This window comes from Rhopalosiphum maidis, chromosome 2, assembly GCF_003676215.2.
Source record: "Rhopalosiphum maidis isolate BTI-1 chromosome 2, ASM367621v3, whole genome shotgun sequence".
NCBI classification, from domain to species: domain Eukaryota; kingdom Metazoa; phylum Arthropoda; class Insecta; order Hemiptera; family Aphididae; genus Rhopalosiphum; species Rhopalosiphum maidis.
In genome coordinates this window covers 5243061-5268903 of record NC_040878.1, presented here as the reverse complement: position 1 = coordinate 5268903, position 25843 = coordinate 5243061, and the positions used below count along the sequence as shown (strand labels likewise).

Genomic DNA, 25843 nt, shown 5'->3' with positions numbered 1-25843 from the left:
GAGATATAATTGAAAGTTATACATGCAGTATTAACTAACTATAAATATTATAGTAAATAATTATAAAAGAGTGTTTAATTTTTTTATAATTAATTATGGTTTTTTTTTATTATTGAGTATAATATCTATCGGTTAGGTCATGTGTGGCATGTATTTAATATTATAGTCCAGGGCTTAGAACTTTTTATGATTTTTACGGTTTCGATTCCAATTCGATTCTTCTTCTTCAAAAAAAAATCAGTACCGGTTTCGGTTCCGGTTCTTAAAATTATAGAATTAAGGTTCCGGTTTTGTAGTGATAAATACCGATATTTAGAGGTATATTTTATTTTCATAAAAAAAAGTGATTATCAATATCATAAATAATATATATAATTATAATTGTCTTAATACCTAATGGGTTAGATATGTAGTTTACTAGTCTGTACTGTATATTTTATCTCATCAAAAACACTCCTTGTAAAAACATCGCCAAGTAAAAAAAAAAATCACTTAAATTACAAAAGTTGTGATATCAAAAATTGGCTAAGTAATTTCATAAATTCATCAATATAGAAGTATTCTATTGTTTGTTACACAAGGTACATTAAATACAAACAGTAAAATACTTCTATATTGATGAATTTATGAAATTACTTAGCCAATTTTTGATATCACAACTTTTGTAATTTAAGTGATTTTTTTTTTTTACTTGGCGATGTTTTTACACGGAGTGTTTTTGATGAGATATCACTCATTTTTTTAATTACAGTTTTAGATATAGTTAATGATACAAAGGACAACATTACGTTTAACATTTACACTCGTACATAAAAGACGACATCAACGTGAGCCCGTTGCGTTGCATGGAATGGGAAATTCGGGCGGCCGTCGACGCGTGGAAGGGGAAAAATGAGCGGCCAGCACAAACATATATATTGTGGAATTGTTGAAAAAAATAGCGGTTTGCTTAATTAATATTATGCTAAATTATACCAATACTTTAGCATATAACTAAGGCTGAAATACTCCGATAAACTTGACATTTTCACAGAATCGTCTACACACCAATCTGAGCTATTCGTGAAAGTTTCAAGTCAATTGGTTCATTAGTTTAGGCTACAGGTAGCCAACGTGATTTTCGTAAAATAACATTGGTTTAAATACAAGTTGGTTCTCTCGTGTAATAATACACCGTCGTCGCGCGCTCGTTTCTTTTTTTTTTACTTAGCTCGGGCGCCGCGACCGCGTCGTTGGATGATAGAGGACGTCATACCCGCATGTGCTGTCTCCGTAAAATCACAAATTTGCGTTTAGCGGAATTAATTTTATGTTTCTATTATTATTATAATATGCTATTTGTCAATTTACTTACTAGCAAACGGTACAAAAGGTACTAATATTATCGAGGTTATATCATAGGATTTTACAAACAAACTGGTGAGGCGACCAATAACAATAATAATTATTAGTTATTACTTTATACTTTTACATTTTTGTTTTGGTAGCTAATCATATTTTATATTTTTCTGGAACTGTTAGATTATTTAAAATTATAAATACACGTATACATTTACAACATCGCCAGAATTTAATGAATTGACAATTATTGTTTCCTGAATATATAAAATAGTTTAAAAAAAAATATATATATATATATATAATGTATATATTTGGAACCGAAAAAAACCGAAAAAATCGCAGCCGACAAATATCGGTAACGGTTCCTAAGAAAATCCAAAAAGGGTTACGATACGGTTCCGGTTAAAATACCAGTATTTTTAATTTCGGTTCCAAGCCCTGCTTTAAACAGCATTAAGACATAATTAAATCATATTAAATTTCGAAGTGATAATACTAGGAAACTTTTTTTTTTATTTATTTATTAAAATTAAAATGTTTCAGCATATTATCATGCTATTACAAGTTTACTAACGTGTTCAATTACAAATAACAAATTACAATTACTAATATTTTTAGTTGGTGATATAGTGATAATGAATATACATGCTAATGTTTGTTAATACTTATTTTTTAGTGGTAATTTAAAATTGATCTTAGTCTTCGCTTGATTGTGATAGAAGAAGATCTTGGGGTAGACGTGGTTTTAAATGCCGATTTTTTGTTTTTTTTTTCCCAGGTTGTAAAACCGTGCGCCATCAGATGTATTGAGATTTGCGTGAAAGTTTTTGAATTGTATTTTTATCCAGTCTTTGAGAAGAAGGATTCCTGTGTCGTTATGAATTTGTTTATTTCTCATAAACCATGAGGCTTTAAGACATATTCTCAAAAATTTGTTTTGAAGGATTTGGATTTTTTTGATTTTTGTAGAGCAAGCTGATCGGGCAGGCATAAGTGATTAATGGCCGGATTATTGAGGTGTACAGTAAGATGCACGATTTCATTTGGAGGGTTGATTTAAAGTTAACTAGGGGATAAAGGGTGTTCATTCTTGCATAGCCTTGGTGAGTTTTTGTTTATATGAATTTTCCATGTCAGTTTTTCGTCTAAGAACACTCCTAGGTACTTGACAGAGTCATCTTTATTGTTCCATTGTATTGGTTGGTTATCAATGTAGATGAGTTGGGGATTTTCGTATCGTTTTAAGGAAAATATTTTTGCTGTGATTTTTGTTGGATTGAGGTTTAGTTTCCATGTTTTGAAAAAGGTGGTCACTGTGTTTAGAGCAGTTTGAAGATTTTGAATTGAAGATTTTAGGGAGCTGCTTTGGGTTATAATTGTTGTGTCATCCGCAAACATCGCCAGTTGTGAGTTTAAAGGAATTGGTATGTCGTGGCAGTAAATGCTGAATACGGTTGGACCTAAAACTGAGCCTTGGGGAACTTCAGTTTGTATTTTGTGAGGTTGAGAAAAGTGTATCCCAATTTTGACTTGGAATGTTCGATCCGATATGAAGGATATTATGGTTTTTAGTAAATATTTGGGAAAAGCTAGAGAATTCAATTTTTGTTCAAGTCCATGGTGCCACACCTTGTTGAAGGCTTGCGTTATATCGAGGAAGACAGCCGTTGTGTATAGTTTTTTTTCAAAGCCACTTACAATTATCTCTGAGATACGTTGAATTTGATGGCATGTAGAGTGATACGTTTTAAATCCAAATTGATGTTTCGGGATGATTTGTGTGAATGATTTTAGTCTATTGAGCAGTATCCTTTCGTAGAGTTTTGATAATGAAGGAAGAAGGCTAATTAGTCTGTAACGTGATAGAGAGTGGGTCAGTTTCCCTGGTTTATGTATTGGGATTATGATGGCGTGTTTCCAGGATGACGGAAATGTTCCGAGACGCATGGCTGAATTGTAAAGGCTAGCTAGATAGGATAGTACTTTGGGTGTTACGTTTTTTAAGATTTTATTGGTGATTAGGTCGTGGCCTGGGCTTTTTTTATTTGCTAGTTTGACAATTATTTGTTGTATTTCAATAGGAGATGTAGGGAAAATACTGTCATTTGGATCGACATTGGTATCGTTTGGTAGCAGGTGGTAAATATCAGGCTGCATAACGTTTTAATCATTGTAAACGGCATCTTCATCTATGGAGTTGAAGCAGGATGCGAAATGGTTTGCGAGGACTTCGGTCTTTTCGGTGTTTATTTCGAATTTGGCTGGTCCGTTTTTCAGAGAGGGAATTACGTTACGTTGTTGAAGTAAACGTTTGGTGGCTAGCCAGAGACTCGAGTCATTAGGGCTTATTTTTTTAAGGTATGCACTATATGAGTTGTATCTAAGGTTGTTCAATTCTCATTTAACTCTTCTGGTAAGTTGGTTGAGTCTACGTTTGACGGCAGGGTTTCTAGTATTCTGCCAAATTCTTCAAGCTTTGTGTTTTTGTTTTATAAGATTTTGAATTGAGGTTCAGTGGCGGTTTTGGGGGAGAGGCAAGTGAGGCGGCGCCTCATCTAAAATTTTGTGGTAAATATAAAATAATACTCAAAATGTGAACTTCTTGGTTCACTAATAGAACATATTTCGTTAATAATTTTTAACGTATTTATGACTTTGTTTGAGAAAAAATGCTTCTTCGTTTCACTTTAATTTGAATTATTATTTATTATTTTATTGTACCTATCATTCCGTGTATATTATCAAAAATATCGATAAGCCGATAAGAAATGCACGAAACAATTAGTACGTAAACGTCGTAAACGAACGAGAGTATTTCAGCGTATTTCAAATGACGTCAGAGAGGCACCGTTTTACGCCGCCTCTGATTTTGTACTTGTGTACACAAATTACACACACAACGCGTATGTACGCGACTGGTTAATTAAGTAGAACTACGCATGCGCAATAATCATAGTGAGGCACGTTTTGTCATCGCCTCTGCGTACTGAAAATAGATGTACTATTATAGTCAGTGTCAACCCGCAGCCACGGCTAATGGTACTGCGGCAGTGCGGCACGTTCAACAAAAAATTAAACAATCAATTGTTATTGTTGTAATACATATGTGTATGTCACTATATATAATTAAAATTATATTATATTATAGCAATTTTTATATTTTTGAATTCCATTCTTACTGTTTAATTTTTGTTATGATAGTGGGGGAGGGGGGGTTATACATAATTCGCCTCACTAAAAAAATACAACCAAAACCGCCACTGCTGAGGTTGGAAGAGAGTCTGGTGAGTGGTTGACGGTTTTGTTGTTTTTGGTTATTGCTTGGTTGATTGAATTTTTTATTGTGTTCGTTAAGTATTCAATACTAATGTTTATGTCTTCTGGATTTTTATATTGTCTGGTGCAGCTTAGGTTTATGTTTAATTTATCTCTGAACGTTTGTCAATTTATTGGAGTAGTTATTAGTTTTGGGGGGCATTGGTTCATTATTAAAGGTTCGTTAAGAGTGCAGATGACTGAAACATGATCGGAGTCGAGCTTGTCTATGACTTGATGGTGAAGAGTGGTGAGCAGATTTGATATTAGTGCAACATCAAGTACATCTGGCATTCTTCCAGATCGTTGGAAGGTTGGTTTAGAAGGTGGGGATAGTATCTTGAGTTCGGATGTGATTTGTAGAAGTTTGGTTCCGTTTGGGTTTGTTTTTAAGCATCCTCACATTTGGTTTTTGGAGTTTAGGTCTCTAGAGTATCGTTGGGTGGTTATCAAATAACTTTGATGTCTTCTTTTTTAATTTTTTTGTTAGGCGGATTGTAGGCCGAGATGATTTTTATTTGATTTTTGTTTGTTGAAATTGTTACTGAGGTGGCTTCTAGATTGATCATATTGGGAGTAATTGATTAGTAGTGCTTTATGTTTTTTTTTTATTAAAATGGCCATTCCTCCGGATGAATGAATGGCGTCTCTGTCTTTTCTATAGATGTTATAACCATTAATCTTAAAGGTTTCGTGATTTTTTAGGTAGGTTTCTGTTATACAGGCAATGTATATTTTGTGTCTTGCTATGAATTTCATGAGTGATGATTCTTTTGATTTGATACCGCTGGCATTCCAGTTAACTAAATTAATGTCATTTAAATTAATTACAGACATTTAAATTTTGAAGAGATAGATAATAAGTTATTGAGTTGAAGATAGAGCTTATGATATTTTGGATATTTTGGAGAATGTTTTCAATAAATTCTGTGATAGTTTTTTGCAGGTTATCGTTTAGTGGACCATTTGGTATTTGTTCTGAATTGAATATATATGTGCTGTTTATTTTCTCTTTAGTTATATCAGCATATGATGTTGGATTTGGGGTTCTTGTGGTGTAGTTATTTGCATTATCCTTTCTTGCTAGGTTTGTTATGGGTTGGCTTTCAGGTTGTGGGTGTTTTTGGGAGTTGATTGACTTTTTGCTTTTGATTGTTTTGAAGTAGGCACAGCCTTTTTAGTTTGCCGGGTGCCTTCCGTTGCAATTGACACAGGTAGGAGGTATATTTGATAGTTTTTCACAGTTCGAGTAGTGGTGTGGTTCGTTACATTTTATGCAACGAGGCTGGAGTTTGCATTATTTGTAAATATGGGCGTATCCTGACAATTTGTGCACTGTGGAGGATCTTTTGATTTTTGGCGTGGTTCAATGATAATGATGCAATTTAACAAATTATTTAGTTTAAAAATGTCTTATGATAAAGGATTGTTTTCTAGCTGTATTGCCATTAGTGGGGTTGGTGTCTTATCTTTGTTGTTTAGTCTTAAAACGGATTTGACAGGAAAGTTAAGTCTACTTAGTTCTTCCATAGCTTCAAACTCAGTTATTGATGTGGGTAGGTTTTTAATTATTGCGGAAAATGTCTTTTTCGTTTTTTAATCTGTATGTATAGTATTTTTTATCGTCTAGGAATTTGGTTAAGGTGCGGAAGTCGTCTACGGTTTCAACATTAACTTTTATTTTATCGTTGTTGGGTGTGGTAGTAAAATCATTAATAATGACTTCTGATATTTCAAGTCGAAATTGTGAGAATTTTGTTATATTGGCTATGAATAGCAGTGGTATTTTAGGAGTGCTATCATTTGTTTGTGGTTGAATATTATGATTGTTTTGATTATTAGTTTGTAACGTGTGTGCATTATCGTTGTTGCAGTTGGGCATTTCTTGATCGTTAATTACGGTGTTATCGGCTAGTATTGCGTAGCGATTTGGTGTGAGCTTGACGTGACTTTTGACTGGGAGATCGAAGGCTCTTGTCGTATGTCTCGGTGATCTAAAATCATTGTCGGAGTTGGGAGTTGGTGGTTCGGAATTTTCAATATCTGTGTGAACTATTTTATTATTCCTAATAGTTATTTTAGCTATTTAGAGTTGTTTGATTAATTTTGTTAGTGTGTGTGTGTGGTTCATTAGATATGTGTAGCGGGCTTTTCGCCCGTAGGCGTGGTTTGGTTTTCGATGCAGTAATTATCTAGTGGACTTTGTACACATGATATTGATATACGTTACCGGTGTGATGCGGTGCGGCGTAATTGTTGCTGTAATATTGATATCGGTAGCTATTAAATCGGTGCGCGGATAACGTGTGGCCTCTACGGTGTCCAGATACGAATCTCTAGGAAACTTACTAGCAAACAAGAAAAAAATAATGAAATCTTAGACAATAATTGCATGACTGAGTAAATTAATGAGAAGCTTACGCAAATTGAATACTTAAAGAAAATTTGCTTCAAATTTGCTAATCAACTGATTTTAAATAATTGTATTATTATATTTTGTACACCTAACTTAAGTGATGACTAGTTGACTTCCAAATCAACGATTTAAAATTTTTTATATTATATATTTTTTTTTATAACACACGCATTAACGCACACATTTTTAACCAAGCCTATTTTTAAGTTAACAGTTCTGAGCCTGTAAAATTGAGAAGGAAAATGTGCGTAGTTAATCGGGAACCAATTCGGCACGTGGTGTTGTAGTTGGGGAACCAAATCGGTACCAGCCGTTTTAATCACTATACAAAATAACAGTTTTTTTTCGTGCACATTCTAACAATAATGAAATTTTAATAAGTACCATGGTCCTTCAAAATATTTCTTTTTAGCGTATTAGCTTATTGTATACGAACAATGAACAAGGTACCGATGAGCTATTCCAGATAGTTATCGACTATCGTTGTATGCTTTTTATTATTAAATCAAATTCTTTCGTCAAAAATATTTGTTAAAAATATTATTAAATTTAAGTTTACAAAAATTAAATATAATATTATAATCTAAGAAATCGTTTAGTAAATAAGAAAAGTAGGTATCTACACATTATTTGTTTAATAGTTGGTAATGGTAATATTGTGATTGGGAAGTTACTCACATAGCCATATAGGTTCTTAAAACTTGGGATACATACTTGTTGTGTATTAAATTTCATATTAAGAAATATTATTAATTTTATAACTACGTCCTTTTATTTCAAACGACTATAATTATATAGTTATATGCATTATGTAGTAGATATATTAATAATTACTATAACTACATAATGGCTTAGGTAAATTATAAAATAATCAAATTAATACATACATACATAAAACATAATATTATTACCATTATAGGTTTGTGATTATTAGGGCTCGAATGTTATAGGAATATTGCATATTGCTGAATATGCTCTCGATTTATAGCGAAGTAGCGGACTACGCTAGAAATCATAGTTATATAGCTACAGATGGTAAGTTTAATAATTAAAAATTTTAAATGCATATCTTGCAATGGTATTTTGTCAATTTTAGGGAAATAGAACATTATTTATTGATTTTCATACGTATATTGTCTAAAAACGTCTTCATTAATTTTTTTTATATTATCTTTTGAATATTTTAGTCTATATTATTTAATGTAAGTATCTATTTATTATCGTCATTGTTATGTATTCAAGTAAATACTAATTTAGAGATAATGATGGAATAGTGAGATGTGCGTTTAATGTCTATCGTGTTAATAATATGCAGAAAATAGAAATATTTATAAATTAATTATTTTGTTTAATCGTAAGCAAAGTTATTGTTTATGCATTTGAAATTTGAAAGTATTTTTTTTTGGTCGAAGATGTAAAATGTCAACCAGTTTTTCATCATATTTTAAATATTACCAATTATCTATTTTTTGATACTTTCCATTTGTTTTTATATTTATTTATCAGGAAAAGATTTTTTTTAAAAATTTTGAATAATTTTTTGCATTTTATTCAACATTTTTTTTGCTACAACTTTCGAATATTAGTGATTATATTTATTTATTATTAATACTGATTTGTTTGATTTGAATAAGGAAGGTATTCGTTTTACAGTTATGTGCTTGCTTCTTTTGATAAATTATAAAAACAAACATACTCAAATTTATTATGTTTAAAATTAATTTCTTGTTAAATAAATAATTATTCTAGTAAAATATTTAGCAAAATTAAATTTGGTTTATTACACATAATCTTACTGATACAGAGATAATTAGTAAAATACAATATTTTGAGGAAAACATTGTTAACTGTTAATTGATAACAGGCAAATTATTTAAATAAACACATACTAAATATAATATTTTCAATATATATATATATGGTCTTAATTTAAAATAAAATATCAACAAAACAATTGTGTATATTTACAAATTTACAGTCTACTTAGAATTTTACTAACAATATTGTAGATAGGTATTATGTTACTTCAAATATTATTTTCATCAAAAACTAAATAATCTAGTATTCAATTCAAATATTAAAAAAATATATAGTAATTTAGTAATTATAGTACTAAATATATAGTATGTAATAGATGGTACAATTAAAAATATTTATTATTTACATCTCATGTTTTTGTATAAAATAAAACAGTTAAGTAAGATATATTTTATTGCAACAAAATTAGTATTAATTAAAAATGAAAAAAAATTATCAGTCAATTATTGTCTTGGACAATAGTTAAGTAAATAACTATAATTTTAGCAACAGTAATAAATACAATTTAAAATATACAAGAAATATTATTATATTTTATGAAAAAATAAAATATAGCTTCACTAAATGTATAGTTTATTAGAACCATGGTTCAATAAATTACATTCAGAATGTAATAAAAGTTTATCATATTAAATTAATACAATTAATAACAAAAATAAATATTATTTTTACTGGAACAAATAATAAATATACATATCATAATTAATTTTGTTTACTTGTACTTCTTTATGGAAATGCTGAAAAAAAAACTTTTTAAAAATAAATAAATTTTATTATTTGGATTTAAAATTTACCTTAAATTAATATCACAAATATTTTGGGTAATTCTCATTGTGTTCAGTTTCAGACCAAGCATGGAGCTATTCTTTGATTCATCAAACCCATTTGTCACTTTAAAATAAAAAATAAAAAATTAGTACATAAGATTTATTAATGAACATAAATATTGGCTCTGTTTATGAATGCATATGAACATTATAATATACAAAGAATTATTCTAAAAAATATACTATTGTATTTTGTAATGAGGTTTGTGTTCATATTATATCATGAATAGGAATTGGATTTATATGCTCTAAAAACCTTAAAAATATGCAGTATATACAAATTACAAATGTATCACCCCATTACCATGCGACCATCCCATGTACTCAATTTTTTTTTTATATACCTACAGTAAAAATTATTTTCTAATAAAAGTTAATAATAATAATGTATTAAATAATAATTATTTTTTATATAAAAAAAAAAAAAAAAAATAAGACTATATCCTAAATAATTTTTAATCATCATTTTTTTTTTTATCATTGTCACTAATTTTAATAGTTTTTTTTATTAATATTTAATGTTAGTATCTATTATATGGCAATATAAATATATAACTTATTAAAGTTTATTTTTAGCCAATAACATACTAACATAGTTAATAGAATTTAATTTCAAATTGTATAAGTAGTATTAACTGTTTTTACTTTTCCCACACTAATCTTTGGTATAATCTTAATATTTTTATATAGAGAAATATTAAATTTTTGGATTAGAGATTGTTGCTCTGTGGTTGATGATAAATTTTACATAGCTTGATGATTGTCTGTTAACAAACTTAGTTAAATCAAAGTAATAAAAATATCTACAATAAAGGTATATTAGTATTTTATATTGACAACATATTGATTGACTAGATGAAATATTTAAAAGATTACCTTTTTTTCTTCCCAAATATTGTTTCTGCGTCTGGTGTTCCTTTATTTGGTAGGGGCTTCTTATCTTTAAAAGCAGTGGTAATTGGCTTCTGCATTACTTGAGCTAAAGTCTTTATAATCTTCCTCTTCTTGTCTATTATTGATGTCCAGGGTCAGTTGCTTTACTCTTCTTAACTCTGCCTGTTCAGCCATTTCTTGGCTCTTCAGATTGGATGCCAATTCAGAATCTACTGGCACTTGCAAGTTCTTGAATGTTTGTTTGTTTCCTTTTTTTAACATCAATATAAAGTTTACAGAGTTATCTTCATTAGTATTCTGTAACTGCTCGTACGTCTTTTTACTGTATTTCTTTAAATGAAATGGTATTGATATTTCTGTTTGTGGACGTGTCGCTTCTTTTGTTCTTTCTTGTATGTTATCAGCTGACCATTTTATCAAAAGATTCTAAAAATTCAAAATCTTCAGGGTCTTCAATTTTACGGCGGACTGGTTCAACTGGAATTTTATCACTGCAAACAGTGCCATCACTATCTTCGTCTTCTGTATAATCCATATCAGAGTCATCCTCTTCTAAATGTTGTTTATCATCGGCTTCTTCATCAATAGTTGATAATTGAGATTCTTCTTTTTGTTTAAGATTATACTGTTGAATAAGTCTTTCTTGGAGTAGAATAACTACTTTTTGAGCTTCAAGAAAACAGTTTTTCATCTTAAAATTAGGTCGAAGTTTTTTTAATATGTCTGTAACTAAGTAATCTACTGTAACAGGAAAAGGATTTTGAGTATCCCAAGTAGTATTTGATTTTTTTAACCAAAAATAATATTGAAAGTATAGAATAAAGCAATCTAATTTAAGTTTACCAGGGCCTCGGTTGAAAAACTCACCACAAGTGTCAAGTAAAACACATATAAGTCTCAGTCTAAATAAATTTTCAGGAGGATCAAATGTGGAATAAAAATCTGGATCATATACTACACCAAATGACACAAGACTATACAACACTTTGAAAACATCGTTGCTTTCTATTAATCTATAATTATATAGCTCACCAAAATACTTGATCATAGCTATTCTCCTTTGATTAAACTTTACCAAGTTTGTTTCAAGACCCACACGAATATCTTCCATAACTCCATCCACGACACGTGTTCCAATTGAATCATCATAATCAACAAAAGCAGCAACTAAACATGCCAAATCTGATATCATGGGATAAGTAACATTCCAAGCTTCAGTCAAACATTTTATCAAATAAGTTTTCTCCGCACAATTTTCCCAGTCCATTTGTTTAAGAAGATCTAAAATTATGTTCTCTTTTTCAGGTGCGTCTTTTAGCTCATTATAAAGTAAATGTCTGATAAATTCATGTAATATAGGTCTCTGCTTTTTCATAATTGCTGGCGAATCAGTAGGATTTACAAAGTAATAAGCATTTTCAATCATTGTGACATATACAGGTCTTAGAGCTGAAATGGATTTGACCCTCATCATTTGTTCTAAGTAAATTTTGGTACGATGATGGCTATCTGGAGAACGATACAAAAATCGTCCAGCTGTTTCTAATAAAGCACAACCCATTTCTATGTGATGATGACTAAAATCGTTTAATAACATTTTAAAACAATGCAATGCTTCAGATTTAATCATAAGGTTAAACTTAACCATTTCTCCAATATAGCGAACAACTTTAAGTTTAGTTTCAATATTAATCTGATCTTTTTTCTTTACATTATATCTAAAATCACTTTTTAATAAAGAACAAAGTTCAAGAGCCACTTCTGGCATTAAAGGATTTAAAATAGCTACTAAACGTGTATAGAATGGCAATAGATCTACTCTGGTTCTAGGGACACTGAATAAAACTTTAACTAATTTTTTACGATTATTTTTAGTATTGAGATATATTAAAAATTCAATAGCTAAATTGTCAATCATTTCTCGATTAACACATTTTGGTAATTGTTCAATAAATGATTCAAATATAACTTTGGTACCAATGTTGGATACTTCAACGTCCACAGCATCTTTAATATCTGATAAACTTTTCTTTGTATTACATTCAACTTCAGGTTCTTCAGGTTCTTCAATCTTCTTATTTTTATCAGGAATATAATTACTAAGATTTGGAAATTCTTCATAAAACTTTTGAGTTTCTTCATCTTCCCAAAGACTGGTTAATTCTGATAATGTCGGTGTTCCAACAATATCTAGTTCTGAATCAGTCAAATCCTCAGTTGAACTATTCTTTTTTTCTTCTTTTAATATAATAACTGGTTCATTGAGTATATCAGCAAAAGTTAAAGCCGAACTATAAAGTTTTTGATATGTAACATTCATTTGTTCATTTTTAGCTTTACGTTCTGGCCTTAGTTCACCTTTGGTTTGTAATATTTTTTCATTTTGTTTTTCAGCATACTCTAAATCATTATGCATTCTCTTTATATGATTATTTAAAGAAACATAATACTCTTTCAATAATGCTCTTACGTTTTTCTGTTTATCACTAGAAATCATATTACTTTTAGGAATTTCAATATCAAACTTATCAGCTAGATCTTGCATTTCTTTAGGAACTAATCCTGCATAATCATCACCACAATATTTACAAAAACTAAGTATGATATTTAAATTATTATGTTCCTGTAGATCAGAGTTAATCAAAATAGTTAGTATATTGCCAAGCAAGACAAGACCTTCCTTTTGAGGAATAATACCAGCAGATGTAAGTTCAGCAAATAGCCTAAGATCAACCCTAAATTTGCTCATATTAGCTATTTTGTCATCTTTTTTAATATTTAATATTTTTTGCCATTGCTCAAAGAAAATCTTTGAAAAATCTGAGTAAGTTGTGTTTAATTGAGTGCATAATAATATCATGGCATCAATTTCTGTCATTTTTAGTTTGATTTCGGTAAGAGCTGATACAACTTCAGATAGATATTTAGTCAAATTCAAAGAATTCATGTCTTTGAGTAACTGGTCAAGTTGAGGAGGAGGAAAATTTTTAAGTTTTCTAATGAATGCTGTATTTTTTTTCAAGCTAGAATCTCGTTTAGATATATCTGATTCATCAGGAAACACACATTCTTGATTATTTTGTCTTAATATTTTCTTTTCTTCTTGCCTGGTAACACATTCTGAAATAAAACTTAACAATGTTTCTCTTTCCTTTTTTTCTATGTCTTCTTCGGTTTCTACTTGAGTAGCCACAGGTGGCAATTCTGTAGATTCAGATTTCGCACTGGTAGATGGTATAACAGGAATATTACCAATTGATTGCCGCACATTATCAACAACTTTGGAAAGTTTTTGTAATGACTCGGATACTTCTATAGGAGTTTTAGACGCTTTAGTTCGTTTGGTACAGTCGTTCTTCATGATTTCATAATAGATAAAATACTATTATTTTTTACTAAATATTTGGTTGCTTTTGTTCAACTTTTACACGAAATAATGCACACTAAGCTTTTAACATTAACCATTAAAAAATTTAGAGCGATATTAAAATTTATATTTTTTCATTAACTGTAATACTGTGGTTATACTCACAATTATTATTGACTTTGACAGTAGAATTATAAATAAATATCACAATTCACAATTATAAAATGTGCAATGTGATCTGAGAGCTGAGACACTGAGACTGGGTATTCAGTGAGTAAGTACTAAGTAATAGGAATTGAGATTTGAAAATTGACATTAAACAAAAAAAACATAAAATGACTATCACAAGAACGACAGATATTAATTTATGAACGAATAAAATATTATGTTTATATTATTTAAACGTGGGTATCATTGTTTCGTGGTATCATTTTTTAAATATTTTATAGGTTAACAACATGTGATAAGAAATTGATATGATAAAGAATCTCGTGTGGATAAGTACAATGTGTAGTGTGTACATATTATTGTACTGTACGGGCTGTTGGTTATAGACCGCTAACTAGCTAACTTTACTAAGAAAATAAAATGTAAGATTTAGTACTTTTAATTTTTAAGCACTTTTTAATTTTATATCAATTGCCAATAGTTGACGAATTAGTAATAACAGACTACAGATAACTAATTTTAGTGGTTTCCATTACTTGAAAAGGATGAAATTATTGATTGCTATTTCCGTTTTTTCAGAATTAATGTTTAAATTTGTCGTTGGTATTTAATAATTCAAAATGGACACATTTGAGTCGAATTCGAAGGACAATAACAACACGAGTTCAGATGAGGAAGATGAAGACGAAGAAGCCAAGGTTTGTATTTTCATTACAATATTTAAATTTAATTGATTGAAAATAATATTATGTTAATTGTTGATTTTTATAGGAATTGACTGATGATGTTGAGAAAAGTTTTTTTAAAGCATTGTCTTGTCTTAAAAAAGACGATCCCAAGATTTATGATGAATCCGTTAAATTTTTTGACTCGTCAGCCATACAACAAAGTATCAAAAAATCAACTGAAGGCAAAAACAAAAGTTTAAATCCTATTTATTTAGAAGAATATAAAAGGAAAATTTTATTAGAGCGTGGACCTGAATTTGATGACTCCAAAGAAACTAATGGTAAATGGTTTTGAAATTAAGTCATTTAAGGGTATATTGGCATAAATCTAGTTTAGCTTCAGTGCTCACGCAAATTTTTCAATTTTCTTTTGAAAACTTATGTATTTTAATGAGTTTAGAACGATAGTGCAAAAATAAATTGGCATAAATCATTAGATTATGGGTTGAAGCCTTGCAAAAATCAAGATTTTTAATGATAAAGAATTGAAAAATTTAGGTAGGTGCTATACTAGATTTATTCCATATTAAAATATTATGATACATTTTTTATTTTTATTGAAAGTTAAGATCATTTTTTTTAAATTCCAATTAATTTAACAAAAATGTAGTTAAAACATATATTCTATAATTTAGAAGTCCTTAAGAAAGAAAAAGTTCGAATGTCATCACCCTCTTATGTAGAAGAACAGCAGGCTATTAAAGAAAGTTTTAACTTTGCACTTGATGATAATTCAGACGATGAAGACATACTAAAGCCACGACTTAAGACCAAAGAAGAACAGGTAAATTCAAAACGATTTTAAAATTATAAAACTGATTTATTTTATTAAATCTAAGATTAAAATTAATTTATATAAAATATGTATTGTGTAAAATGATAATCATCAAAATTATTGTAAATAATATATTTTCTTTAATGTAGGAAAAAGAAGAAAAAGATTATTTAGAATGGTTAAAAGGAAATCGAGATGAACTTGAAGATGAGGAAACAAAAAAAGATCTTCAACACTTACATGATTACTGGAATAATCCTAATTTAGATGAAGGAGAACAGTTTTTATGTGATTATATCCTTAATAAAAGGTAATTTTTAATTTATTTCCAACATATTAATATGCAGACGTACTATTAATTATGTATTTGTATTTATTAGATTTTTAGAAAAACCAAAAGAAGAAAATTTAATAGAAGATGAAATGAGATTTTCTGAAGAAGATGAAATGCTTGAGAAACATGAAGAATTTGAACATAAATATAATTTTAGATTTGAAGAACCAGATAAAGAATTTGTAAGAAAATAATAAAATATATATAATATTTCATTATACTAATATACTTTATATATCCATCATTGTTGATGATAATATAATCATCAAGAAGTTAGTATTCTTAGATTTGTTCTTGTATACTTTGACTGATGTTGTTTGGATGATATTTGATACTGCATTAATATATAAAAACTACTATTAAGATTGGTTAGTGTTAGTTTTTCTACATATTTGTGTTATCAATGATATATTAGAATTTTTTTTCCTAATCAATTTGAATATAAATCTTATTGTTTAATTTTCAAAATTGGTTTCTTAGTTATGTATTACTGTAATACATTACTTCAAAAGTTGAGGAGATACTGATATATTATTTTAATTTATTAGTGTATAAAAAATTAAATAATAAATATGTTTGTAAAATGGGTTGGAAATAAAACTAGTGAAATACTTACTGATATCAATAAATTAAGTAACTTTATTAAACTATAAAATGATTTGTTTTCAGATCAAAACTTATCCTCGAACTATGGAAAATTCTTTAAGACGTAAAGAAGATAAACGCAAGAAAAAGCGGGAAGAATTAACTGAAAGAAAAAAAAAAGAATTAGAAAAGCGGTCCTTAGAAATCAAACATCTTAAAAAGCTTAAAAAAAAAGAAATTATTGATAGAATTAGAAAACTTCAAGAAATAACTGGAAATAAACGTGTGGGATTTGAGGTGTGTTTATTAAATCATGAATATTTTTTTAAATTATTCAGTTATCTAATTAAATATACCAACTTATATTAATATTTTAGGATACTGAATTAGAAGAGGATTTTAACCCAACTGAATATGATCGTAAAATGCACGAGTTATTCGATGAAGAGTTTTATGATAAAATGGATGATGAGAAACCAGTGTTTGACAAAGAAGAAGATGAATTTATTGTAAGTTGTTTAATTTTTAACTATTTACTAAAATAATTGGAAATAAATTATCTTTTTAATTAAACAATTATTTCTGTTTGTTGTACTTTAATTATATTTTTGTTTATTAGATGGATTGTGACTATGATCCAAGTATGGATAAGAGAGCCAAAAAACAAACTAGGGCTGCAAAACGCAAAGAAAAAAAGAAATTAATGGCTGACGAAGATGAAGATAACACAGAAATCGACCATACTAAAAAGATACCAAAATACAATCCAGCGAATGGATCATTTGAAAAGTACATCGATGAATATTATAGTTTAGACTGTGAGGATGTTGTTAGTGGTGTTCCAACCCGATTTACTTACAATAAGGTTCTTCCCAATGATTATGGCCTGACAATTGATGAGGTACTATAAAAATAGCAATGTGTTATATGTTATAATATATTTATAATTGTATATGATTTTAGATTTTGAGAGCTGATGATAATGAGCTTAATAAGTGGTATCCTCTGGGCAAATTGACTAAAATTCAACCTGAAGCTGTTCAAAAATTTGAGGCTAAGATTTACAAACGAAAAGCTAAAGATATTGAATTAAAAAAGAAAATGTTACCTAGCCTTTTTAAAGAAGAGTATGTTTTACAATTATTAATTAATAAGTTATTCATATATTTAACAATATAATATTTTATTATTAACTTAAAAATGTATGTAATGTATTAATATGATTTTTTTCTTACCATATTTTTATTTTCATAAATATTTCATAATGAGTAATTTAAAAAAAATAAACTTTTATAATTGCATAGTAGATCATGAAAGATTTTTAGTATATTACTTATAATGCACTTTAAATGTATGTTTTGTTTATTTTTTAGACTTGATGAGGTTAATGAAACGCAAGAAGAAAATAAAGAAATAACAACAAAAAAGAAGAAAAAGAAAAAGAAATCTACAAAAAATGTTTTTAAAGTTGAAGAAGTTTTGCTTAAAAATAATGATGATCTTCAGAATAAAAAAGGAAATAATAATAATCAGTTAACAAAAAAGACCAAATTTATGAAAAACACTCAGAATAATTCAATTATAAAAAATGTCAAGAAAACTGAAAATAATAAAATTGATAATACTCAGAATAATTCAAGTATAAAAAATGTCAAGAAAGTTGAAAATAATAAAATTGATAATACTCGAAATGAAAATAAAATTATTAAAAATATTAAGAAAACAGAAGACAGTAAAATAGATCAAATTCAAAATAAAAATAAAACTCTTAAAAAGGGTGAAAAACGAAAATTAAACCATACTCAGAATGGATCGCATAAAAAGCAAAAGTTCTCAGTTAAAAAGTATAAATCTAATAAAGAACCTAGTGCTTTAGAATCAATGACGGATGACCGATTGAAAGCATATGGAATAAATCCAAAAAAGTTTAGAAATAAATTAAGATTTGGTAACAATCAATAAAGCAATTTATTAATTAAATTTAAATTGTTTTTATTTTATTTAGGTTACAAATTAATCTAATATAGTAATTAATAATAAGTGACTATAACTAAAATTAATCATATCTACCTTATTCTAAATAGGTTCCAAAAATTGTTTCCTTATTTAAGTATAAAATATTTTTTTTCACACGACTACATTATTAAAAAAAAATTTTAATATATAATTTCTATATAATGTAATCGTGTGTAAAATGTCTTCTATTTGTAGCAAAACAAAACAAAAATATTTAATATCAATGAGTAGTGCTAACAGCACTATGGCAGACTGTTGGCCAATTTCACTGATAAGCAATAATCTTTTTAGATGTACCAATTACGTTGATTAATGTTATGACGACCATTGCTTGAATTGAATGGGAATGAAGAGTCTTTAAAAAAAATATATATTTACGTGCATATTCCATCTAGTTAACATGAGCAATGACAGGGGTGTATTTAGAAATGTCTTAATGGAGAGGGGGAGCACAAACAAAAAGTTCAAATTTGCGTACATGGTGCGTAAAGTTGTAAAATATCTCATATAATAAAAATAAGTATAAAATACGGTGAATGGGAGAGGGCACGGGCCCCATAGGCCTTTCCCTTAAACATGCTCCTGAACAAAGAGATGTTTTAATATTGAGGCACGCATATTTCACTTTTATGTACCTTTTCAAGTACTGTTTATTGGTTATGGACTTGTGGTAGTACTCTGCATTTCTATTATATCAATGGTTTCTAATAAAAGAGAATGTTTCATTGATCATTTGAATCATGATATTGTACAATTATTAGGTTATTAATGTTATTATTATTATATATTAGTATTATATTACTGTATCCTGTGAGGATTTAACCTTTGCTATATTTCCTGAAATACTGGAGATGACATATGATAATTTTGTTTTTTTTCTTATGAGACACAGAAACAAGGATTACAGACATTTCATACTTCATATTATTTAATTAAATTTAATGTTTGGTAAAAATGTTAGCAATAATAATTCTTTATATAATTATTTTAAAATATTTAAAAAAAAATCGAAGAAAGCAATTCTTTTAAAAATGTTGACGTTTTAACATTTTATTTTCATTATTATTGTGATTTTTTTTTAGTTTTAAGAATATATTTGTATTATTATACGGGTACGAGCCCTCAAGCCACGTTTGATAATACTGGTACTATATAGTGGTACTTATATTTATATAATTCAATGTTCAATAGTTGTATAGTTTTATGGTATTAAATAATTTAGACAAAATTTAAAATTAATTTTGCACGGGATTATACACTCGACACGTTCGTGACGAAAACACATCGACATGGAAAATATGGTATCCACTATCCAGTACGATTTAAGATCTTAAATCGTGCTATCCGCTATCCAGTAAAAATATTAAAAATTAAGATTGAAAAGAACGAAAGAACTTTTATTGCATTTGGTCACACTGTTTGAATTGCAGAGTGGAAATAATACGTCATGATAAGACAAATTTGCCGACTAACAGGTAAAACCAATAAAACAATTTATTAAAAATTTGTAACTGAACTTACTGAACTCACTGAAGCACTAACTGTTGAGGTAACGGTAGTTTTTTTAGTTTTTTCACGTATGAAACCGACTAGGCAGCAACAATAGTTTCTAGTCATTCAACTTTAAACTTTCTACTCTAGTCAATTTGTTCATATTTTATAGACTTATATTTTTTGTTATTTTCATCTATTAATTTTTTTTTTTTTTAATAGGTACATATTATATTTTATTTCGTGTAAGTCTCAAATTCCCAAAGAGTAAGAATGTCTTGGATACCTTTAGAATCTAATCCGGCGGTGAGTAAATGTAATGTACATAATTTTAATGGAAATCTTTTAGGAAAATATTAGGTATTTGCTTTTTTTTTGTGATTGGTATTTTTTAAATACAAGTGAAACAACAATTGATGTTTACAATTTAATTCTTGAATGGTTTTTATTTGATTTATTTTTATATAGCAGTATAATATAAAGCTCTTAATGCTATTAGACAAATTGCAAAACTTTTAGATTTTAAGTCGTACATATTATAATTTATAGAATAATAATACACTCTTATTTCCATTTTTTTAGTAGATTCAATAAGTCATACATATTATCAATTTCACTTAATATTACACAGCTGTAGAAGAAAAATGTACATATATTTGTTTAAACATCCAAACTTCAGCACACACGTTTGTAAATAAAAAAGGATCCGAGTATTTTTTTTAAAAACAATATATAATTTTAAAATTGTTCTATCTAATGATTCCTTTTTCTACGTACACACCTTGCAATCAAAATTATTGTTTAAATAATCCTAAAATGATATCTATAAACCATGAAGATTAAAGATAACTTTAATTTTCTATTGTATAAACCAATTGATTTATTTTGTCAATAAGTTAGTAAAATTGTTTTTGCTGTAAAAGTTTCTAATCCTTATTATCATTATATGCTTTTATAATTAATTTAATTTACAATTGATATACATTCACATGTTTAATATATTAATTTATGCATCTTTGTTTTAGGTGATGAACAAGGTAAGAAATAACTTTAAATACTTTTGGTAATGAATGATTAATACAGGTAAAAAATAAAATATATGAAATTTCAACTATAAAAAGGTTTGTAGTTGCGATATCTTGCAATTAGTATAGAATTAAATGATTTTTAATTATTTAATTTAATTTTTTATTACACGTTACGCAATATTTTCTGTTAAAAGTTTGACATTTATCATCTTATGTTGTCGTTCAAAGTATTATAATATTAATATTTTTATTCGATGTCCATTACACTTTTCAATCGTTTAAATTATCTTTTTATCTGGCATAATCTTTTTCTACTGTAATGGGAAATTTAGCTGTTAGAATGATTTTCTGTTGTTAGAGTTCATATGCTCATTATAAATTTACCTTTTTTTTTGTCAGGTGATTAAATCACCCAATAAATATTGGTAGATACAAATATTTTTTTTTAGTACCTAATATAATTTAATTAATTTAGTCATCTATTAGTTAATTTTGTTCTGTAAGTTTTAATTTAATTTTTCTATCAATTAATGTAAACATGAACATTTTTAATGAATAAATTTGTCTTAGTTTTTGCAAAATTTGGGAGTACCAAAGGAATGGGAAGTATGTGATATTTTTGGATTTGGGCCCGATGAACTTGCAATTGTTCCTAGACCAGTTGCTTCTGTAATTTTATTATTTCCATACAATGACGCTGTAAGAATTATTTGATAATTTATTTTTTCTAATGATTAAATGAAATTTATCTATAATATTTTATTAATTTTATTTACAGTATCAAAAACGTAAGGATGAAGAAGAGTTAAAATTGAAAGATAAAGGTCAACAAGTATCGGATGATATATATTTTATCAAACAATATGTACACAATGCTTGTGGAACTATGGCTTTAATTCATAGTGTTGCTAATAATAGAGATAAGTAAGATTGATTGTCATTATGTTTACCATGATACTTATGAATAAAAATTATATCATTTTAGAATCCAATTAAATGATGGTATATTAAAACGTTTTTTGGACGATGGAAAAGATATGTCTCCAAGTGACCGCGGTGAGATGTTAAAAACAGCTGAAGATATAATTAATACTCATAAAGAAATTGCTATTGAAGGACAAACTGCGGTAAATATTTTTTTGATTATTTTTAAAAAGTGTTAATATTTTCTTTTGTGTTCATAAATTAACATTATTGTTTCTTAATAATTTCAAATTATAAATTAAGCAAGGATTTAATTCTTGTTCTTTTGGTTAATCTAATTAATTTTCAAAGATTTTTTTATTTTGAAATGCATTCATCTATATACCTAGCTTATTACTATTATTTGTGATTTATAGGTTTTATCTATTACTTATTAATTTATTAATAAATTATTATTTAACACATTTTTGACAATATGTATTTTTAAAGAATTGTCAATACCCGTGGTTTTAAACTTATAATTTATAATTAATTTAAAAAATAGAAAATAGATTACTAAATAACTTTTAGTCAAGTGTCACTTATAGATGACATCTTATATAAAATATAAGTAATGTAGGTGTACATTTTTTTCTATGATAAAAAATAGTTGTTTAACCTAACTGTCTTGAAAGATTCATTGTACATAATAAATTTTCATCTGTATTCACATTAAAATAAGCTATTCTCTTTAGGTTTTATTATATATACATTTTGTTTAATTAATTAATTGTTAAATTTAAGATCGATATAAGCCATTATTATTATATACTATTTTACATTGTTAACAAAATCATACATCTTATTTTTTTTTCTCAATATATTTATGTATTGATTAAGTATACTGTGTCTACTGGAAACTCACATTGTGAGCAGCTCGGTTTATAATAAAAGTTGTTTCTCTCTCAAGTGTCACTTATAGATGATATCTTATATAAAATATAAGTAATGCAGGTATACATTTTTTTCTACGATAAAAAATAGTTATTGTGCAAAAAAGTACAGATTGTGTACCTCAATGTAAAAAAAATATATTTTAATTTGAGTGTTTATTATAAGTTTTAAACAAAAATCTTAACCAACACGTCCAATGAACTCCAGTAGTAGCATTATATTTTAAATTTTAATACAATTTGATATAGAAATTAAACAACATTTATTTTGTTGTTTATATCGGTAGGTTAGGTATTCTTACTTAAAATCTCAGTACCATTTTAAAATTATGTATCATTTTAGGCACCCAATCCAGAAGATGTACCACCTTATCACTTTATTGCATTTGTTTGCAAGGATGGAAGCTTATATGAACTAGGTATGGATGAAATCTATTAATTAGTATATGTTATAAAAATTGATTTAATTGAATAATTGTTTTTTTTTTTTTAGATGGTGGAAAGTTTGATCCTATTAATCACGGATCTACAAGTCCAGATTCATTGCTTGAAGTAAGTTTGTAATTTACAATTTTTACAAAACAATACATTATTTAACTATGTATTTATTTTATTATAGGATACAGTTAATTTAATCCAAGAAAAATTTGTTGTTCAAGATCCTGACAGTTTATACTTTACCTTACTAGCATTATCAAATGTATGTGATGCTTACTAAGGATTGAACATTTTATCATTTTTACATTTGATGAGAAATTTTTTTCTCTTTAAGCTGATTTCAAATATTAATATTATCTATCTACTTTTTATAAAAAAATATTAATATTTTTATAATATAATACAAATTTAATTTTTATTTTTGAATTATGATAATTTCTGTAAAGAAATAAGTTGTATATTAAATGGCCAGTTAATTTAATTGATTTTGATTATTTCATTTTATAGCAATTATAGTAAAAAGCTGAAAGTAATAGTAATTCAAGCAGGGCCATATAATTCTATATTACTTGTGGAAAGAATGATATTTAGTGTTTAATCGATGTCTAGGTGACTAGGTATTGTTAGAATATAATAAAATTGTATTAGGTAGTAAGAGAAGGTAGGAAGGTTTTCTGTGGTCATTTTATAATGGGGATATTTGATTAAATTTGATATATTATTTTATTTATTTCCTTTTTAATTTTATGGCTAACATCAAGAAGTCACCAAATATATTTGTATACATTTTCTTGGAATATTTCGTGTGGGACGTACCTACATAGAATTTGAAACAAGGATTTTGTATCATAATTTATGAGTTATAAATTGTAATAAAAATAAAAAATATGTTATTATTATTCAATGTTACCATTCTATACAATTAAATTAAACATACAAAAATAAATTAGTTAACAAATTAAAGAAACTATTTTCAGTCGTTATTTAATTTAGTTAAAATAATAAAAAGGGATAACGGTCTTAAAACTTACAGGGTATAAACTAAGTTCATATTATGATACTAGTGTTGATTCTTAGTTATTTTCAAGCCAGTGTATAAGGGTTAATTTTTTAGGTCTAAGACCAAACGCATATTTATACTTCATAAAATATGTTTACTTCCAATGGTTCTGAATTCTGATCACCATATCACTAAGTATTACGGATGCAATACCTAATACCTAATCAGTAATTACCAATGACTGGAAAGGTTAGACAATGTTCGATATTTTGTAGTTTTATCAACATTTCCGTATTATTTTGGGAAATGTTATAAATCTGTATCAAAACATTCAACACTAGGTATAAACACCTTTATTGATGATCGATCTAAAAAAAAGAACATAGGAACGTACTTTTAGTATATAATGATTATTATGGTCAACCCAGCTTTATGTTATTGGTTATATAATAATTTATAACCAAGGTATAAAACCGGACCCTCTCAGAAATTTTTAAAAGTAGAAACATTTTGGTGGTTTATATTGTTAATTGACTATAAATTATCAGTAATTATATTTTAAAAAATGTTGGACCCCTGATATTTTTTGTCAGTTACGGCCTTGATTATAAACCTTATAAGTTATAACTTATATCTACTGATACTTAATAAGTATCGTTATGGAAACATCACGTAAGTAACACAATACTGTTACTTGTTAGTTCACTGAATTAGTAAAGTGTTAATAATTGTAGTGGCGGATTATTACTTTTTTTTTTTTTTAGGGGGGGGGCCTGGAAAATAATATGCAAATATTATATAGTTAAGCGTCTAGGGGGGAGGGATCCAGACCCGAATATTCGTATAAATACGATACCTATTCTTGTAATCAACGGTAAAGATCATTTTAAAACCATAACCATTGATTAAAATAAATATAGTATATTTAATCAATGCGATAGAGGTCAGAGGGTGTGCGTTAGTCTAAACCATAAAACATTTAAATCAAAACTGTTATACAAGAAATTGTATATTCTTTCTGCCACCCACGCATTATGCTTTATGCAAGTAGGTATTTTAAATATATATATAAAATGCATGCTACACAGACTCGCCTATGTACACAAAAATGTATAGAAACCCTGTTGGTCATTGTATACCCTCGTCTTTTGTTGACTGCGCTGGTCAAATATTTTACAGGAGAAAATCATTAGACATGTAAGTTTACTAGGTTTATAAAGGTTATTATCAATAAATCGCCCATGTATTATTAAAGAAATAATTTTCGCTTGCACTTATTGTATTGTCAATAATAATTGTCATTGGGAAAAATAAATGACTACCTAAAGTGTACATCAATTGTTAACATTTAGTTTCCTGTATAAATTAACTGTCAATAGGACACATTACTGGTTTATATTAACCAATAGGTATATTTATTTCAGTGAGGATCTTCTATCGGACGAC

The 25843-nt window shown here is 27.5% G+C and overlaps 3 protein-coding genes across 3 annotated transcripts; 2 read left to right on the top strand and 1 right to left on the bottom strand.

Annotated features, from left to right (window-relative positions):
• Positions 1-9633: 9633 nt before the first annotated feature.
• Positions 9634-14361, bottom strand: LOC113554194 (regulator of nonsense transcripts 2). The gene is given in 4 exon segments (XM_026957925.1): positions 9634-9781; positions 10594-10662; positions 10664-11013; positions 11015-14361. Coding segments are annotated over 4 exon segments (3393 nt in total). The 5' UTR covers positions 13973-14361; the 3' UTR covers positions 9634-9765.
• An 84-nt stretch (positions 14362-14445) lies between these two features.
• Positions 14446-18548, top strand: LOC113553436 (protein KRI1 homolog). The gene is made up of 11 exons (XM_026956764.1): positions 14446-14568; positions 14726-14844; positions 14918-15155; positions 15510-15658; positions 15799-15959; positions 16030-16165; positions 16653-16865; positions 16946-17077; positions 17188-17469; positions 17532-17695; positions 17942-18548. Exons 2-11 carry the CDS (start codon positions 14767-14769, stop codon positions 18528-18530), a joined length of 2142 nt encoding a protein of 713 aa, XP_026812565.1. The 5' UTR covers positions 14446-14568; positions 14726-14766; the 3' UTR covers positions 18531-18548.
• Positions 18549-20022: 1474 nt separating this feature from the next.
• LOC113553382 (ubiquitin carboxyl-terminal hydrolase isozyme L3) lies at positions 20023-23771 on the top strand. Its single transcript, XM_026956692.1, has 9 exons — positions 20023-20133; positions 20298-20381; positions 21101-21112; positions 21674-21802; positions 21882-22027; positions 22089-22230; positions 23303-23378; positions 23453-23511; positions 23579-23771. The coding sequence occupies exons 2-9, from the start codon at positions 20349-20351 to the stop codon at positions 23675-23677; spliced, it is 696 nt and encodes a 231-aa protein (XP_026812493.1). The 5' UTR covers positions 20023-20133; positions 20298-20348; the 3' UTR covers positions 23678-23771.
• The last annotated feature ends 2072 nt before the right edge of the window (positions 23772-25843 follow it).

Bases quoted from the DNA above. Each gene is read 5' to 3' on its own strand.
- LOC113553436 (XM_026956764.1), top strand. From the start codon at position 14,767: ATGGACACATTTGAGTCGAATTCGAAGGACAATAACAACACGAGTTCA. The intron at 15,156-15,509 runs GTAAATGGTTTT...TCTATAATTTAG, and splicing joins TGACTCCAAAGAAACTAATG to AAGTCCTTAAGAAAGAAAAA. The intron at 16,866-16,945 runs GTGTGTTTATTA...TTAATATTTTAG, and splicing joins ATAAACGTGTGGGATTTGAG to GATACTGAATTAGAAGAGGA.
- LOC113553382 (XM_026956692.1), top strand. From the start codon at position 20,349: ATGTCTTGGATACCTTTAGAATCTAATCCGGCG. The intron at 22,231-23,302 runs GTAAATATTTTT...GTATCATTTTAG, and splicing joins CTATTGAAGGACAAACTGCG to GCACCCAATCCAGAAGATGT. The intron at 23,379-23,452 runs GTATGGATGAAA...TTTTTTTTTTAG, and splicing joins TGGAAGCTTATATGAACTAG to ATGGTGGAAAGTTTGATCCT.